This window comes from Vanellus vanellus (assembly GCF_965231255.1).
Source record: "Vanellus vanellus genome assembly, chromosome: 6".
NCBI lineage: Eukaryota > Metazoa > Chordata > Aves > Charadriiformes > Charadriidae > Vanellus > Vanellus vanellus.
Genome location: NC_138911.1, coordinates 19184528 through 19203961, shown reverse-complemented (window position 1 = coordinate 19203961; position 19434 = coordinate 19184528). Strand labels below are relative to the sequence as shown.

The 19434-nt window shown below is 39.7% G+C and overlaps 1 protein-coding gene across 1 annotated transcript in view; it reads left to right on the top strand.

Moving 5' to 3' along the window:
• The window catches only part of LOC309673112 (mucin-5B), a gene marked incomplete at both ends in the record, with an annotated part of 46672 nt that overhangs the window by 4571 nt on the left and 22667 nt on the right, over nucleotides 1–19434 (top strand). The window contains 16 exons of the mRNA XM_082484826.1: nucleotides 740–827; nucleotides 2792–2925; nucleotides 3331–3556; nucleotides 4353–4478; nucleotides 5249–5366; nucleotides 6562–6700; nucleotides 7301–7402; nucleotides 8353–8422; nucleotides 8679–8816; nucleotides 9519–9683; nucleotides 10545–10639; nucleotides 11981–12107; nucleotides 15927–16179; nucleotides 17234–17286; nucleotides 17675–17775; nucleotides 18054–18205. Coding sequence (XP_082340952.1) covers nucleotides 740–827; nucleotides 2792–2925; nucleotides 3331–3556; nucleotides 4353–4478; nucleotides 5249–5366; nucleotides 6562–6700; nucleotides 7301–7402; nucleotides 8353–8422; nucleotides 8679–8816; nucleotides 9519–9683; nucleotides 10545–10639; nucleotides 11981–12107; nucleotides 15927–16179; nucleotides 17234–17286; nucleotides 17675–17775; nucleotides 18054–18205 — 2087 coding nt within the window. The remainder of the gene's footprint in view (nucleotides 1–739; nucleotides 828–2791; nucleotides 2926–3330; nucleotides 3557–4352; nucleotides 4479–5248; nucleotides 5367–6561; nucleotides 6701–7300; nucleotides 7403–8352; nucleotides 8423–8678; nucleotides 8817–9518; nucleotides 9684–10544; nucleotides 10640–11980; nucleotides 12108–15926; nucleotides 16180–17233; nucleotides 17287–17674; nucleotides 17776–18053; nucleotides 18206–19434) is intronic.

Here is a 19434-nt window from a genome sequence, read left to right as displayed (position 1 = left end):
GCTTCTTCACAGCATCCAGCATCAGAACACAGTTATCTGACCTGCCCGGAGTGGAGCTGAGGTACCTTGCAAGAGATACCACATGTTTATGTACCAGTGTCTCTATACTGGGAAACATTGGTCCAAGGATTAGTCCAGTATTCAGCATGCTTCAGTTAGCTGTTTAGTAGGTAGGAATGACAATTGCTAGATTATCTTCCCATTTAAATTCAGCCTGTCTGCAGGTAAATTTTATGGCAGATTTGTAACAGAAAAGGAGACTGCTACAAATTGGTAATGAGCACAACTACCTGAAAGGAGGTTTTAGAGAGATGGGAGCTGACCTCTTCTCCCTGGCGACAAGTGATAGGACAAGAGGAAATGGGTTCAAGTTATGTCAGGGCAGGTTTAGATTAGATGTTAGGAAGCATTTTTTCACTGAAAGGGTTATTAAACATTGGAATAAGCTGCCCAGAGAGGTGGTGGATTCACCATCCCTGGAGGTGTTTAAGAAAAGGGTAGATGAGGTGCTTAGGGACATGGTTTAGGAGTGGTGGTGTTTTTATCAGGGTAGGTTAATGGTTGGACTTGATGATCTTAAAGGTCCCTTCCAACCTCACTGATTCTATGATTCTATGATTCTATGATTCTATGATTTCTGCTACTGTGCTTTTCTGTTGTGAACCACTCTGTAATATATGCTGCTGATGGGGGGCAAAGCCTTTAAACTCTGGGTTTCCTCTTTGCTTTTGTTTTGTAGCTGGACCTGGAAGAAACATATAAAGAGAAAATATGTGGTCTATGTGGAAACTATGATGGCAGTGACAAGAATGATTTGATTTTGGATGGTAGGCCATGAATACCGCATATTCCACATAGAACAGAACTAATATGTGACGTGAAACTTTATATTGGTTTCCTCTAAGCAGGGTTTCAGAATTCCTTACAGGCACTCTGAAATACATGAACATTTCTATATACAGGAGATTTATTTTAAAAGATTCTGGGATAATTTGGGTTCCTCTGCTGTTAGCAAACTTGCAAGTTTCAGGCATCTTTGACCCAAATTAATTGCCTGGCTATCACTCAGCAACTTTGCCAGATTTCCCACTGATATTAGCAAAGTTCAAGGAACTTGTAGTTTCAAATGAGGCACAAGTGCATTTTCTGTCCTTCCATTTTCATCATTTTACAGTTGGGCATCAAGTGTGATTATTTTTGCCTCTGTAATGACATGAAAGCATCATCACTGAGCCAGAGAGCTTTCACTGAGCATCTTTGCAGAAACCGTGGTGCCATCCACTGACACCTTTAGATATTGCACTGAACTGGAAAGAGGCCAACATAGCGAACAGCTGAGGCTAAAATCCTGCGGCAGGTTATATGAGTGAAAGAAACCTGCATCTTGGGTTATTAGTTGCAGGACTGGAGACAAAGTGACAACATCATCTGTTCATCTAATACCTGCACTTCTTAAGTCATCAGGAAAATGTTGTCATCTACCTGAGAATCCTGAGATTTGATTAAAAATACGACTTGTAGTGGTAGATTTGGGATTCATTTTTATATTTCATATTAAGATTTTTGGATGCATTTAGTCACGTTTCCACTCTTTATTTCACAAATGCAAGAGGTAAAAACTAAAGCCAGCTCAAATTTTTCTGAAAAAACAGTTTCCTACTGAGAAGCATTGCTCTAAGAAAAACAGGCTCTTCTTTTATGCATCTGGTTCCACAGATAACAGGTTCCCACACCCAGTGACCAGGTGGCCTCACATGTCCCTCTTTTCTGCTCTGAACACATCCATCTCCCTGGGCTGAGCAGGCAACAGTCAGCCTGCCTGCCCAGGCTAAGATCCACTGTATATAAAGGTCCAAAATTTCTTCTTACTTTCAGGCTCTTTTCTCTTGAGGAAAAATTTATCAGGAAGAAAAATCCCATTTCTGCCTGCAGTAGCTCTTCTTGAAACTTTATGCTTTATATCCTTTAATGTCAATTGAGATCCTTGGCAAATCACATGGCTCCAAGAGCTCAGGGCTTTAGAAGGACTTCTGTTGCCAGAAAAGTTAGTGGTAAAGCACCTGAAAACAACGCTTCTGTGAAAGTCATTCTCTCAGGCCTGCACTTAGTTAAGGGACTGAGCCACTATAGGAGAATAGATCTGGTTAGAAATCTGTCTATTAAACCTTTAAAAAAAAATTTAAAAACTCATAGAATGACAATTTATGCGTACTCTTCATAAAAATATATAAATTTCAAGCTTTGTCAGAAAGATCTCTCACATCCAGGATCAAGTTTCTGGTAATGCGTTAAATTACATACATGTATTGTGTGCCTGTCTTCCTCCTGCTCCCTCTTCCCACCTTCTCTAGCCTGTAAAAACTAATAGATTTCCAAATGATTACAAACATATACAACTAAGGCTGTACTTCGAGTTGTGACAGTAGAAGTCAAACTAAAATGTATGATCATTACACACGCAAATACAAACCCCTGCAATATCAAATACACCCATAATGAACAGAAGTCTTCGGCAGCAATGAGGTGCAACAGAAAGGTCAGGAGTCTCATGTGATTATAAATATGCAGGCTGACAGCAGGCCTTGATACAAGTGTGCCAGATTCCTGGCTCTAGCTTGACAGAAGTTGTATCAGGCTGTCAAGCTCTATAACATGGATGCTGTGGTTAAATTTGGGCATTTGGTGAAGAGCATACTGTCTCAGAACCCAAAGATTAAGTGTGTCTTTATAGCCCGTTAACTGATCTAAAGAATTGGAGGCAATTACTCAGATGCATCTGGGGATTTTGCAGGGTATAAAATGCATCCAAGGCAGTTTGGGAACTTCCACAAAGTAGAGGATCCATCAGAAAAGTGTGCTGATGTGAGTCCAGATGACCACACTGGAAGACATCCTAGGAGGGAAAATGACAGATGCAGTAAATATGTAAGTATGCGTGGCCAATAAGTATAAACCCCCCTGAACTATAGCTCTGGAGAGACTGTGTTGAAACAAGTGTTAATTGCCGAGCATGCATTGAACTGAATTTTTCATGAGTCTACCCATGAATCTGAGCAAAATGTTGACCTTATAGCTGAAAGGATATCCTATTACTGTGTTAAAGAAATAGATAGTGGGAAAATTGAAAGACAGCTTCCAGTCCAACCAAAAGAACCTCATGACAGAAAATTAGACTGTATAATCTCCCAAGGTCCCTTCCAATCTGAATTATCCTGTGATCCTAGTATTGTGTCGTCTGGCATGCACATCCATAAATCTGAAAGTTGGTAAAATGTCAAGTATTGCTATTCTTTTCCTTCTTTTCTTTTTTTTTTTTTTTTTTTTTTACAGAAAAAAAGATGCAAGAAACTTATGTCCCGTTTTGGAAACTGCCCCAAAGTGGTTGCATTTGATGACTATGTAGAGACCTGTGCTGAGGATATGTGCCACTGCGCAGTTAATTCTTCCCACTCTGATTTGGTTTCCAGCTGCATATGCAGCACTTTAAACCAGTACTCTCGAGACTGTGTCCTCAGGAAGGGAGACCCTGGGGAATGGAGAACCAAAGATCTTTGCTGTAAGTAACTACTGCTCTGGAGATTTCTTTCAGGTTAGATATATACGCATGTATTCTGATCCCAGCAGAGCAAAGCTGGGAGCTCTGTTAAATACTGTGAATCAAACTGTAGAAGTATGTTGACAGAAATGTTGTTAATGGAAAAACTTCTACAAATTTAACTGGATTTTGCTCCTTAAATTAGAACTATATTCCTCCTCTTCCTTATGCTTGTTTTGTCCAGTTCTTTTTTTTATTATTATTTTACTGTGCACAGTTAACTCATAAATAGCCTTGTTTCAAATGTTGACATCTAGTCAGAAGTAGTCACTGAGGAGTCTAATGTATTTGCTCTTAGCTTATCCTGTGCTTTCATACTCAGTTGTCACAGATACTGAGCAGAAAATCACTGTAAATCCAGGGGGAAGGCTACAGGTAGTTCTCCCAAACTGCTGGTGTGGATTGGGATAGAAAATTAATGCCAGAATGACTGACGCTTCAGGCAAAAATAAACTATTATGACTCCATGAATGTTTCCAGTGTCCTTTGCTTGTGTCATGACTTCAGCCAACCTTGAGCTAGTAAAATAATGTGAAATAACTCATATTTCCCAGTGGTACAGTTTTCTCCAAAGATGAAGTAAAAGTGACCGTAAAAAGTTCCTTTAGGGGTTAAACAAACACGACACTTCTGGATAGAAAGTTTTGCAAACAAGATGTGAGGGACAGGAGGAAGAAGGAGTTGGGTAGCGATACGATAATTTGAGAGCTCTTATAAATACATCATTAACATACCCCATTTTAATTTGGTCTTGCAGATCAGGAATGCCCAAACAACATGGAGTACATGGAATGCGGAAACTCGTGTGCTGACACATGCACTGACCCAGAAAGGAGCAAGATTTGTAAAGCCCCATGTACAGATGGCTGTTTCTGTCCTCCTGGTAAGGCAATTCACTTCTTCCAATGGGTAACATGTATCAAAGGCCAAAGAGGGAGGTTGCTTCCTTTCAGTTAGTGGCATTTTTTTTTCTTTAACATTTTACACTAACACCACTGAATAAACTGTTTCTTCTAGCATAATTTGACAAGTTTCTTCAGGGAAGAACCAGATCTCTAAAGATGCAAGATCCTGACACTGGGGTGGGGTTGGGGGGTGAGGGGAGATTTCTATACACTAGACAGAAAAAAAATGGTACAGATGTGGAAAAAGGAGAAGTGTTCTCTAGACAGTAGGAACGCAGGTGACGATGTCTGGTGAGGTGCCTCCCTGTTACAAGGCTAGATCTTGTTGTAGCTTAAGTCACAGGTAATATAAATGCATTGCCAGGTATATGCATGTGTAAGTTTGCACATAAAGTAGAGACTAAGATGAGGGTCTGATTTCTGTTAGATTCACTATCAGAAAAGGATGGAAACTGCCTCACATACTTGCAGTCTGGCACTCGATAATACACTGGCTGACAGTGACAAATTCCAGTAACATGCAGAGATATCCTTTGGGTTTTGCATTGCTTTCATTTAAGGTCTAGTAAGAAATGTTTCCCATCCATTAACACCTGGAAGGGCCTCATGTGGTATTTTCCTTAAAACATATCCCATTCATTTACAGAAACGCTGAATACTCCAGAGTTTTTTTCTTTACTCTAATCTTCCTTGATAGTGTTTCCCAGACTCACGAAAGGAGTATTAACTAGCCAATGTGTCTGAACAGGAACTATCCTTGATGACCTCGGTGACAAAAAATGCATCCCCAGAGACAGCTGCCCCTGTATGTTTCAAGGCAAAGTCTACTCATCTGGAGGGACTTACTCCACTCCCTGCCAAAACTGGTACTGTTGTGAACTTGATTGCACTAACAAGGCAGAGACACTTATTTCAGAGTGTTGATGAATTGCATTCTGTTCTTTTCTCCCTTTTTTTTTTTTTTCCCTATCCCTAACATTCATCTTAAATGTTAAAAAAGAATGGGTTTGAATTTCAGCAGTACAGGGAAACATAGAGGTAGTCCTCAGCCTCATGTTGTTACCACCGTTACTTGGAAATGCCAGCAAGAGTCAGACCTTTTGCTGGTGTTACTGAGTTACATTTCCAACCACCTCTGGATCTACAAAAGGCTGTTTCAAGGCCTGGATCTCAAAAGCCCTGATGCTTGAGAATTATTTGATTTAGAAAAAAATCCTGTAGCTTGAACCCATCTCCGCTCTTCACTAGTGAAAGGTGGTAAGACCTCAGGTATATTTTTCTCAAAACAGTTTTATTTCTTACTGTGATATCCATCTCGTGAACTAACAGTAATATGTGTTATTTGAGTTCCTGTGACACAGAATTGTTTCCTGACCATAGACCTAACCTTTACTATAGGGAGGAATGAAATACTCCGTGGTGCATGGTGGGGTAGGCCAGATGTTCTAAAAACAACTGTGGATCAAATATTTCCTGTTTTTTGAGGAAATACTTTTCAAAACCCAACATTTTGAGGAACTGAACTTGGTGGGCTCTGGATGGTTCCCACCTAGCCACATCCTCACTTACTCCTCATGAAGCCTGAGCTAGTGTGGCTGGACTGTTCTCCTCTTGTGTGCACAGCTCTGAGAATTTTAACTGCTCATTATCTCAGGTCCTCCACAATTAGTTACTGTAATGTTGCATCAGCCACTTGCTGAAGAGTTGCATCAGTAGCATAAAATGTTGCAAGATCCTGCCTGAAGAGGTTCGTTCTTTCTTTAAAAAGTCAAGTAAACAATTTAGGCCCTGAAAAGCATTTCTTGCTTGACCAACTCAGTGTCTCTCTGAAGGAGCTAGTTCAAAGCCCAAAGCAGGTAACTCATTGAGAGGTATTCAACCTTCACACTCTAAGGGCCTAATAAAAAGTCTTCCACCTACAGGGATTTATTAAGCAGCTGAAAAACAAGCTGAAAAGACAAAGAGGGTGTCATCTGTGCAGATTCAGGCACAGATGTTATCTCGTCTGTGCTCCTTTAAAGCTATGTTTATTCTAACTGCTCCTTTTTGGGTTTTGTACAGTACTTGCAAAGGAGGTCACTGGAGCTGTATATCTTTGCCCTGTTCTGGAAGCTGCAATATAGATGGAGGATTCCATGTAACAACATTCGATAATAAGAGATTTAATTTTCACGGCAATTGCCATTATGTTTTAGCCAAGGTATGAGCAATCTCTCATTTCACTCCTGAATCTCCTGAGTAGCATGAGGCACTAAACTGTGCTGGAGCTTTATATGAATTAATTTAATGAAATGGCACCAATCCAGCAAAGCACTTCACTTGCGTGCTGTTTTAAACACCATAAATTTTCCCATTTGAAATGGATTGCAAGTCAATTTCTTGATGCTTATCATCAAAGTTTTAGAGCTTCAATATAGTTTTACATCTTTTTTTTAGTGAAATAATTTTCTTATTAGATGCATTGGTATAGATTTAAGCACTTCTCCTGAAGCTTTCTTCATGTATGACTGTCAAATGGAAGTAGATGAGCAAAAATTCCTGCAAAAAGTTTGAATTCCATATGACTGTCTGGAAATACATGAGCCACACAGATTGATAGCAAGGAAAGAGACTGTAGGGGAAAGTCAGTGAGCATCATTGATTTTGGCAATGAAATATAGCAGTTTGCAGTTAGAGATTAAATGCCCCAGTTATTTCATTATTCTATTTTAGCCTTTCAGAAACACCTTTTTTTAATTCTAGCTCCCTGCCAGTAATACGCTAACAATGTCTGCACATTCCTTTTCTCACGCCTTTTCAGAATACTGATGACACATTTGTGGTGATTGGAGAGATCATCCAGTGTGGGACGTCAAAGACAATGACTTGCTTAAAGAATGTATTAGTCACACTAGGAAGAACTGTAAGTAACTTGCTTTAATAAGTGACACATAATATTTCACTTTCATTTAGGTTCAAAGATGGGATTTCTCTAACACTGTGGACTCATTTTGGTCTGTTGCAGTTGATGATGTGGTCCATGTGTTTATTGGTTTTGTTCTACAAAAGTTATCCCAGTTCTTTTGGATTCTGGCTTTTCCATTTTCTTTAGAGGTAGACGGCTAAAAATTATCTTTGTAGACTCTCTTTTTCGTGACTTCAAACTTTTTCACTTGAGTCTTTTTGAGAGATTGAGATTACAAGAAAACATCCCCTTCTTTTTACAACAGTTCTGAGTCCTGAGGTTTTTCTTAATGCAATGAACAAAGTAGCAGAATTTTCCAAATGAAGGCCAGAGGCTTCTCCTACTGAAGATTATGCCATGATTCAAACTGAATTCAGTGGATGCTGAGTTAGGGCTGGTATTTATGCACTCCTGAAGTTATACAGATTCATTCTGTTGACCTGGTATTCAACTGGTGCAGTCCTAACCTTATTAGGAGATCCAACATCCTAACCTCCTTCTATAGTCAATAAAGGAAGATGGGGATCTCCAAAGTTCAAGTCAACCCACCTAGAGTATAAGGTGTTCTTCTGGAGGGGCCTGTCTCCCTCCATTGACTACTGTGGGAGTTTGAGTCAGACAGCTCTCATTTTGAGTATGTTGCATTTCCAATGAGATGGATCCAAACCTACACGCTGCATCTCACATGTGGTTCTCAAAAAGATAACTAACCTCTTAGGTATCTGAAAGCACTCAATCATATTTTCTCTTGTTATTGCCTAGATATTTGCTGTACATTGCTGTATGGCATCCAGACATTGAAGACGCTACTTCTTAATGCTTAATGAAGCCTGTCAGCTTGCTATTGTCTGTCTCATGTCATATGCATTCACTACTGTGTGCTTTTTCTTTTTTCTTTTTTGCTGCAGACTATAAAAATATGTTCCTGTGGAAATATCTACATGAACAACTTCATTGTCAAGCTGCCAGTAAGCAAAGGTAAATGTCCTTCTTCACATCTTCCTCACACAAGCCTACATCTATTTACAGAGGGATTTCTGCTTCTGTCTCTGAAAAGAACATTACCCAGCTCATTGTTAGGTCATCTGTCTTAGGTCGATACTAGGTCTGGGACTCCCCAGGAATTCTTGCGTTACACTGGATGCACTGGTAAACGGAAGTTCCTGATTACTCAGCTTCATAAAGATTTGCAGGTGCATGCATCTTTTTTTTTTTTTCTTTATTTCCTCTTCAGATGGCATCACCATCTTCAGACCTTCTACATTTTTCATCAAAATCTTGAGCTCAACTGGAGTACAGATTCGAGTGCAAATGAAACCTGTAATGCAGCTCTCCATAACAGTTGATCATTCTTATCAGAATCGCACATCTGGTAGGACACACCATGCTCTTTCAGTTTGCTCTTAAACTGGGTTATAGCTGATTGTCTATCACTTTAAGTGAACAAATTATTTGATTTTATATTGACTTTGGTATGTTAGAACCCCTGATTAAATATACAGCCTTCCTGAAACAAAGCATTGGCTAAACCCTTCAATTTGCTGAAGAAAATTAGATAAAAGTGTGTGATGTTTAGTGTGTGCAGGTCTCTTAGACTCTATATGTAAAAGCAGGTCTTCATCAGAGACTTGCAAGATGTAGACTATGTTCTTGGTTTTGCCACCAATCTCCTGTTTACATCATTTAAGCTCTTTGTGCTTCTGTTACCTATCTATGTAATGGGATTACATCCTGTCTTTCTGACCTGTTTTGTTTTGCTTTTGTGATTTCCTTTGCTTGTAAGCCTTTTGGTGGAGGCACTTCTGTGTCTGCCAGTGTTTACTGAAGCACATTTAAGCAGCTTCCAATCTCTGTGCTATCACTAAGTGCTACTGTAATGCAGAAAAATAATAATTACACTCTAAAGACAGGGTCCTGTCTGATTTGTGGGAACATCAGGAAGTCTCTGAAGGAAAACGGGCTTTTCTCAGGCGAGGTCCATTATAGAGCTAAGAGTGTCCATCTAGAAGCCATTCCTTTTTCCGCTCATGTAGTGATTTCTTTTTTTTTTTTTTTCCCCTGCCACCCACACAAGGCCTTTGTGGCAATTTCAATAACATCCAGACTGATGACTTCAGAACAGCCACTGGAGCTGTGGAAGATTCAGCTTCTGCTTTTGGCAACTCATGGAAAACTAGAGCCAGCTGTTTTGAGGTTGATGACAGCTTTGAAGATCCTTGTTCAAACAGCGTGGATAAAGGTAGCAGGCTTTTCATCTCTGGATTATCAGTGCTAAATAATTTTCATATGACAGATAACTAAAAAAGCTTTAGAAATGTCATAAACATCAAAAGCTAATGCCTTTGAGGCTATTACTAGAGAGAATTGGGTTTTGCAGGTCTTTAAAGTGACAGCTTTGTTTTTAAAACAAAAAGACTGCACTGCTGGAGAAAGAGCCAATACCTGATGACTTGAAAAGCACACACAGCATCAATGAGAACAATTTAGGTTTAAGGCAGAACATACTTGGTTTCAATACCTGGGCAGGACCTTCGTCCAATCTAGATTGAGACAGCTGTGCTGAAGTCAAAATGAATGAGTTATCAACAGTACTGACTTGAGCAAGCATTGTACTGTACTAGATGCGCTGTCTGGTTTCTCATTTTGACTGGGTTGGGATATATATAGGATTCAGACTGTACTCTCCTCAGACTGTACTCTCCTAGGTATTGCCACATGTATTTAAAACTGCAGCTCATAGCCACACAGCTCACTAATTGTTACATGCTTGATGTTATTGCTTGACTATAAAGAATTGCATGACTGTAAAGAATTAGGAAAGTTTGATGGAAAACGATGAAAATGGGGAGTTTTTGCAGATGTTCTGCAAATCCAGCCACAGTAATAATGTTAGTACTTGGAAAGTGAAACCTTTCCTTTGGGGACATGGCTGGTCACCCGTCCAACTATGCTTATCACCTTGATATGTTAATGCCCCTTATTTCTTTCCGGCATTATCTGAACACTTCAGGACATTCTAGTTCTAATCTGATAAGAATATTGATTCAGATAGTAATGTGGTTTAAGTGACTATGAATAATAATATTTTTTCCTACTTCAGAAAAATTTGCCCAGCATTGGTGTGCACTTCTGTCTAACACAAGCAGTGTGTTTGCTGCCTGCCATTCTGTTCTAGACCCTTCTGTGTACATCAAGGTAAGGCACTGGTCTAAATGGGAGGTTTAATCCAGTTCAGAGACTGATCTGCCATGAAGATCTGGCCTAGGGGAGTGAACTAGGTTACAGTAATGCCTGTTTGCAAAGAATTTCACTGATGCTGATAAGAAAAATAACGAAATGAGAGTTTATGCAAGATACGATAGGCCTTTTTGGCTGAAGCCCTGAGAATATTAAGTGACTGCCATCACTGACAGTTCTGTTGCACGATCCAGAAGAAAAATACTGTTCTTGAAAACTGTTGACTCTTAGAAAAGCCAGATCAGTGTTTCTGCATGGAATTGAGCCGACTTGGTTTAAAATTCACGTCTAAGGGGAGAATATATACTGTATTTACATTGTTTATATCCCGTTTATTACTGTGGAGTCATGTTAGTCTCCTCATATTTAGAATGCCCATAAGTACTGTTATTCTACAGTTTTTTGATTTATTGTACAGATTTTTGCCTAAAATTTAATATGTCTTCAGGTACCTTAAAAAATATGGCTTTACCTCTCCTCAGTTTCCCTCAGAAAATATGTCTGCTTGAGAATTCATGTTAACTATAATTAAAATAGGAATTTGCAATTTTCAGTTAAGGAAAATTAATAACCAGTTTCTTATGGATATGTCTGTTACTCCTGCTGATCTGATCAGATTTATAAACCATGATTCATGGAAACATTTTCCATGACATCAGTAATGGCAGGATAAGTCACCATCTATTCAGTGTGACCCTACTGCTCTTGAGTGACTGGCTGTATCTGGGGTTCTTCTGTCCAGCCACTCAATCAAAAGAACTTGAGCTTTAAATCCCCTTTATACTTACCTAACTAGTTCTTTAGATGTCATTACATATCATTCCCTATTAAACCATCTTCTGTTATGCGCCTGTCATTTAATCGGATTTGTCTTATCTACACACTAGATGGATGCACAAGTGCCATCATCGCTGTGCAATATTTTCAGTTCTGCATATTTTCAGATGACGTATTTTGACATGTATGAGATTGTACATCCTCATGAGAGGCTGGTGCAGACATTTCTTAGTGCTTTTAATGAACTATAGGTGGCCTTATCATTCTTACTATTCATTTATTCATGGGTGTTAGACATAACGTCATTGCAGTTACATGACAGTAATTAATTTCCTGTTTCTCAGGTTTACATAATATTCCGTTAGCATACAATTTCTATTAGCGATATTTCAAACTAAGCTTTACTGGTAACAATACCTTTGCAAAAATATATTAGCTGACTACTTTTTGAATTGCTATATGTTTCCCTGTTTCTTATGTGAGCTGGGTACAATAATACCCATGTCCTTTTCTGTCCCCTAGAAATGTATGTATGACACCTGTAATGCTGACAAGAGTGAAGTTGCACTTTGTAGTGTGCTTTCTACTTACTCCAGAGACTGTGCTGCAGCAGGCGTATCCCTGAATGGCTGGAGGCAGGGCATCTGTGGTATGCATCCTAAAATACCTTGACTCAGTAAGGCCAAGTGCAAGGTCCTGCATGTGGGTCAGGGCAATCCCATGCACAAATACAGGCTGGGTGGAGAATGGATTGAGAGAAGCCCTGGGGAGAGGGACTTGGGGGTATTGGCTGATGAGAAGTTCAACATGAGCTGGCAATGTGCGCTCGCAGTCCAGAAAGCCAACATTATTCTGGGTTGCATCAAAAGAAGCATGGCCAAGCAGGTCCAGGGAAGTGATTCTGCCCCTCTACTCTGCTCTGGTGACACATCATCTGGAGTCCAGCTCCATCCAGCTCTGGGCCCCCCAAAATAAGAAGGACATGGACCTGTTGGAGCAAGTCCAGAGGAGGGCCACGGAGATGATCAGAGGGCTGGAACACCCCTCCTATGAACACAGGCTGAAAGAGTTGGGGTTGTTCAGCCTGGAGAAGACCCCAGGGGAACCTTATAGCAGCCTTCCAGTAGTTAGAGGGGGCCTACAGGAAAGGTGGAGATGGACTCTTTATCAGGGGTTGTCATGATAGGAGGAGGTGTAATGGTTTTTAACTGAAAGAGGGTAGATTTAGATTAGGTATCTGGAAGAAATTCTTTACCGTGAGGGTGGTGAGACACTGGAACAGGTTGCCCAGAGAAGTTGTGGATGCCCCATCCCTGGAGGTGTTTAAGGCCAGGGTGAATGGGGCTTTGAGTAACCTGGTCTAGTGGAAGGTGTCCCTGCCCATGGCAGGGTAGTAGGAACTAGATGATCTTTCAGGTCCCTTCCAACTCTAACAAGTCTATGATTCTACGATTCTATGATATGGGGGAACAGCTTCAGGAGAGCCCAGTCTGTGGCAGTCAGTATCTTTTGTGCTTAGTCATCAAGTTAGTGAGTCCTTGAAAAAGAAAATATGCATATATTCTACAAAAACTTTCTGCCTGCCAAAATCAGTTCATGTCCACTTCATATTCTCATGATGCATGTTCCTTGTGTAAAATATTATGTGAATTCAGTACTCGGAGAAGCAAAAGAGTATAAGATATCTTAATCAAATCACAACAAGGACTTGCAATTAGGTTAGTTTTGAACACATGGGCCTCCCCATGCATTTTAATTCTGATACCATTTTTGCAATTTGTCTCAGCCCTCTCAGACATTGTCCATACAAATGGTATCGCTCTCATTAACTGTATTTTTCTATCTTACAGTAAAATAGTAAAGGTTTTTAATAAAAATATTTTGGTGATATCTGAGAATGTGAAAGTGTTTAAAAGCATTTTCAGCTCAGGACTATCTAACAAATGAATAAAAGTTTCTTGGACATGCACATTGTCACTAAATCCTAGGTTCGGTGTCCACATATGTATATGTCTTTCTTTGGCACTGCCAGAATTTATTATGAGACGGCATCAGAGCTGAGAATAAAATTCGCAAGCCCCAGCTTCTGAATTTTACTTCAACATTTCTATTTTTCCTTTGACGATCAGATAGTTTGAGATTTGCCTATGTCAACATGAAAACAGATGTATGGGTTTCTTGACTAATAACATATCTGAATGGGATATTTAATATGGACAAAAAATGTAACTGGTATGGTGCTCTGTCAAAGGCATGTAAGATTGCAGTAAGAACAATTTAACAAACCTGTGCTGAAATAATTCAAAGGGAACACTGTATAGTCCACAGCAAATTATCCTAGAATCATGCAGGTTTATGTCCTAGACACAGTCCCTGTTTATTGAAAGTTTTGTTATTGACATAGAATTACTGACATTTTTTATTACAAAAGCGAGACTGGTTTGCAGCATGGGTTAGACTGAAATCTGTGGACTCATGGCACAGTAGGTAATATTGACTCAAACAGTGCAGTAACCTTGGGAAAAAAATGCTAATGGCTTAATCAGCACAATCATTTTAGGTCTTATTTAAGAAGAAATATAATCTTTCAGGAACATGCCTGTGATAAGATTGAAGGTTGTACTATTCATGAGTGAAAGAATAAATGGGCCAGAACAGTCAGTCTTAATGGTCTGTCCCATTGCGGGGGTTGAAAAAGCTTCTTCCAGCTCTTGCAGCTGTGTCCAGCTGTGCCAGGCTGCAGGCAGTATCCAAGGCTGGTTATAACCAAGGCAGGTTATATCCTAAGGAGATGTCTACATTGCAGTCAGTAGAGTGCATGAAACAAGTAAACCCTACTAGCTAACTGTTGGCAGTGCATGTATGTGACATAATCTTAGTGGAAGCATGAACCATTACTGGAGTTACTGGTTACCCAGAAAACCATTGGGGTTAGTAGCCTCTGCTAAATCAGGGCACTGTTTTTTTAGCATTCCTTGTGCAAGCTAGCTTGAAGCTATCATTGGTATGCTCATGTTCTCTGCACTCATGCCTCCAGTTGTAATGTATGTTATCTCAGATTACAAATCTGTGACCATGAGTACTATAATCAAATAACCTTTTTCTTACCAGATCTCATTTTACCAAAATTGATCTTTTTCCTTTATGAAAAATTAAAGGAAGAAAGTAAACACATTATTTTATTGCAGTCATAGCTAACAATTGAGACATCCATTCAGGTAAATCTGATGTAAACCCATTTTCAACATCTTTATTAATATCTTTCTTATTTCACCTATTTTGATTTACCAGTACCAGTTGCTGAATCTTTATAACATGCCTATAAAGATGGAGAATATGGCCTGCCCATTTTATACACAGGATATCGTGACTGCTCCAGCTAAGACTAGGAAGCCAACTGTTTTTTGTTGGTGAAGGTGGTGGTTTTGAACGTGTACACAAACCTAGCATACTAGCTAATCTAAGAAAGTGTACTGTGGTCATGGATTGAAAAACCATACAGGGTTCTGTTTAAGCATGGAGTCTACTGCCGATATGGTGATAACATTGATGCAAAGTTGATTAGTAAAATTGTCCATGAACAACTCCCCTGTACCTTCTAGTACACCTGTGTGTATTTGAAAAACAGCTGTGGGGTTAAATCTGCAGATGGGTTAGAAAGAGGTCCAAGATGACTAGATCCCCAGTTCTTGTTGAGTTTCAGAGGAATCTGGCTGCCAGACTTTCTTGAAAACTACAGCCTTAATTTGGGTGGTATTTCCTGTCAAAATTTTGTGTCATCCCTATGGATCAGTACAGCAGATTTTACGGCAGAGTTTTGGAGGTGCTGTTTCTTGGTAGCCTGTGAAAATTAACCAGCATTTCACTGCCTTACGGGGTCAGTTGAGCTCTTTAAATTTTGGTATTTAACTGTTTGGTCCACCTAGAGGTCTTAGAAACTGTAGTTTATCATTCCCCCAGAGGATGACAGCAAGAGTTTTCCTCAAGACATCTATGAGAATTCAAACGCACTTTCTTTCATAGTATCAAATGATTAGCAGTTACTTGGCACTGCCCATTTAAAGTCAAAATTTACCCCTTACAAAATATGCTCTTTTCTTAAATTATTCCCAGACATAGAAATCATCAGTAAAGGAGAGTAAATTAATTTTTAATGACAAGGATTAGTCAGAAGTTATTTGTTTCAGTTCTTGGTGTAAGATAGAAATGTAAATTGTACAAATTACAAAATTCTACTCATTCCCTTATTCATTCAAGATATACCCTGCTGAGTATTTCAGTATTCAGTGTCACATAGTTTAGGCTATGGGCAGACTTCCCCCAGACAACGGGGAGAGACAAAAGAGACAAGGTCTTCTACTTTGAAAGAAGCTCATTTATGGCTCCCAGTGTGCAGAAAGCTGCATTAGCTGTATGAGTGATGATTGCACCGAGAAGACCATACATCCATTTTATTTCTTTTGCAAAGATCCCTCTGAGGAGTGTCCTGAGACTATGGTTTATAACTACAGCGTGAAGTACTGTAACCAGTCTTGCCGCTCGCTGGATGAACCTGATCCACTGTGTAAAGTTCAGATCGCTCCTATGGAGGGCTGTGGTTGCCCTGAAGGGACCTACCTCAATGACGAGGAGGAATGTGTAACTCCAGATGACTGTCCCTGCTACTACAAAGGCAAGATTGTTCAGCCTGGCAACTCCTTCCAAGAGGACAAACTGATGTGGTAAGCTGCTCGAGGATGCAAACGCTGCATACCTGGGGTATGTAGCGCAGGTACGTCAGGGCTCACTGGGGAAGTCCCTGCTCTAATCCCTGAATGGTGTCATTTTACTGTAAGGAATAATGACAAATTTCTCCTAGATTGTACCAAAGCAAATATTCCCCTGGCAGGAAGTGCAGCCACAGCAAAGGTTAAGATCCTATATTCCTGCTAGCAAACAAGATCTTGAAAACATGTTAAGTAGAGTAATGTTTGCAATCTATCTCTATGCAAAGTTCATTGTTGTGTAAAAAATATCCATATACAGTGGGAGCAAGTTTTCTAGAAGACAGGAGGCTTGGGGAAGTTCCTGGCTTTGAAGTGAAAAAGTGAAGATACTGCAACACACTATCCTGCAGACTATTTAAAAAATAAAAAATGTCCTGGGAAAAAAAAAAAAAAAAACAAACCACAAAAGCTCAGTCTTCAAGCCGAGGTTTTTAAAAAGAGAGAGAGAGAAAAAGATTTTGGGGAAAATACTAAAAATAACATAATTAGTTTGCATCTGCAGTGAAAAAGAAATATAATTTTCTCATTTTCAACCAGTTCAGGACAGCAATGCAAATGAACACCAGGAGAATGCTGTTTTATTCAATTTATTTGTATCTCTCAATGTCTACATATTCTTTCTTTCTCTGTCTTCCAAAGCCTGTATTTTTTTTCTGAGTATTCTAGACTATTTTGTAAATACAGATTCATTTAGTAATTTAAGAGGTCTCTTATTTAACATAGCATTAGTCTCACCTTACATAGTGAAAGATAGAGGCTTAGGAAAAACTTGATTTGGGGAAAACACACAAGAAATCAGTGGCAGATGAAGGAAGAGCATTTAAGAGCTGGCTATCTTAATATTTCTTCTGGGGATGGTAACTCATGTCTCTGAACCTGATAGTTGTACCAAATATTCATTTTGATAGAAATTTGTTATTTGCATGTCTAGTGAAGCTTTGTAGTGCCTTTCTAGTGAGAGGGAAATGTGCAAAGAGCTGACGTGTTTCATTTTATGGAATCTCTTTAGCAAATGCATTCAAGGAAGATTAGACTGCATTGGAGAAACTGTCCTGGTAAAAGGTGAGATTTTGTTAAATAATAGCATTATGGTGTCAGCTAGTATTTATAATGTTTTTTCTGTGTTATCTCTCACTTTCTGTAACATTTTAGTGTTCTGCAGTTTTTTGCCTTCTCCCTGAAATATGCTGGTTATTGATAATAGTTGTCTTTGTAAAAATGTCACCAGACTTGCTGAATTCTTTAAAAGATGAAGATATTTCCCAAAGCTTAGAAGTTATCTGCCTCCTTCTCCCTGAACTGTTGGTGGGCAGAAGCAGAAGCTAAAAGAAACTGTAAATGAGAGACACATGCTGCCCTCTGAAATGCTGTACTCTGTTTTACAATTGCTGATTGCATCTTTATTGCTTTCACTAAATTGCCTTCCTAAAATATTTTCTTCCTCTTATAGATTGCCCAGCTCCTATGTATTACTTCAACTGCAGCTCTGCGGGTCCTGGTGCAATTGGATCAGAGTGCCAGAAAAGTTGTAAGACGCAGGACATGCACTGTGTAAGGACTTCACCTCCTAGCAGGAGCATGGGACAACATGATTATGCATGTATGATTGTCCTTAACAAACGCTGACGGTAACGTGTTACACTGTTCACAGTCCAACTACTTTACTGATAACACAGAAGCTATAACTACCAACGTAGTTGTGATACTTGTAGTTTGATTGTCACTAACTTACAGTTAGGGGATTTTAAAATAATCAAAAAATTTGGCATCCAGAGCTAGCACTTCTGTGCATTAATGAGTTGCTTTGTGTTGTATCTTCATATACGCAGTATGACACGGAATGTGTTTCTGGCTGCATGTGTCCTGATGGGCTGGTATTGGATGGCAGTGGAGGATGTATTCCCAAAGATCAGTGCCCATGTGTCCATGGAGGACACTTTTATAAACCTGGGGAAACCATCAAAGTGGACTGCAACACATGGTATGTTATACCAGGGAGCCTTGTTTTATAACAAAAACCTTGTTTTATAACAAAAACCTTGTTTTATAACAAATTTATAAAAAAATTTACAACAAAATTGTCAGTGCATAGCGGGCCCGTGAGGCAGGATGTATTTTGAAGCCTTCCTCTTCATCATTACAGCCATCAGGCTTCTAGTAAAAATAAAAGGGGAAACATTCTATGATTCTCTGGTTTCCTCTCTGTGACATAGTGCACAAACCTGCACTTGGGGAGAACAAGTACCAAGACCTTCTGTCAAATGATTTCCATCCTTCTGCAAACTGTTTCCATACAAACTTTAGACCAGCCTCCTCCAGGTTGGTCTGTGGCTGGTCATTCTACAAGGGGAAATTGAGTCTGTGTCTGTTGGGCACAGATGAACCCCAGAAAAGGATTGAATTTAGAGGAGAGAGGAAGCACAATGATCTTCCAGTGATTTGCAGTGCTTCCAGGCGCGTAGCTCTCAAATAAGATAAATGAATGCTCTAGTTGCTCCAGTTCCTCCAACTGGCATAACTCTGCTGTAGACTTCACTGTTGTTACTGATTATGGCGGGTAAAACACTTTGAAACCTTACCCATCATTTAGAGAGGATGAGACTGTAGACTCCTGCCAAGAGTTGTACAGAAAATAAGAGCCAGAAACTCTCTGGTCTGATCAACACTGGTACAAGCAATCAAGTTTAACATGTGAAGCCAAACCCTGATAAGCAGTTGTTGATATCACAGAAACCATTACAAAGTTTTATTGCATTGAGGGTTTTGTTTTCTTATGAGAACAGGACACACATGGGAAAAAAGATGCAGTCTCTGCGTCAAGGGTATAACTAAGATTTTCTGTCTGTGGTCCCCCTCAACTGGAGATAAAATTTGTCAAGGTGTGGTGGATTAACCTGGGCTGGACATCAGGTGCCCACCAAGCCGCTCTATCACTCACTCCCTCAGCAAGACACAGTGGGGGAGAAAATAAGATGGAAAAAACTCGTGGGTCAAGGCAAAGGCAGTTTAATAAGGCATAAGCAAAGGCCATGTGTTGAAGCACAGGAAAACAAAAGATTTATTCTATACTTCCCATCAGCAGGTGATGTCCAGCTACTTCATGGGAAGTAGGGCTTCAGTACATGCATTGCTTCATAAGACAGATGTAATAACGAATGTGCCTTCCCCCCACCCCCGCCTCCCCCTTCCCTTAGCTTTTATTGCTGAGCA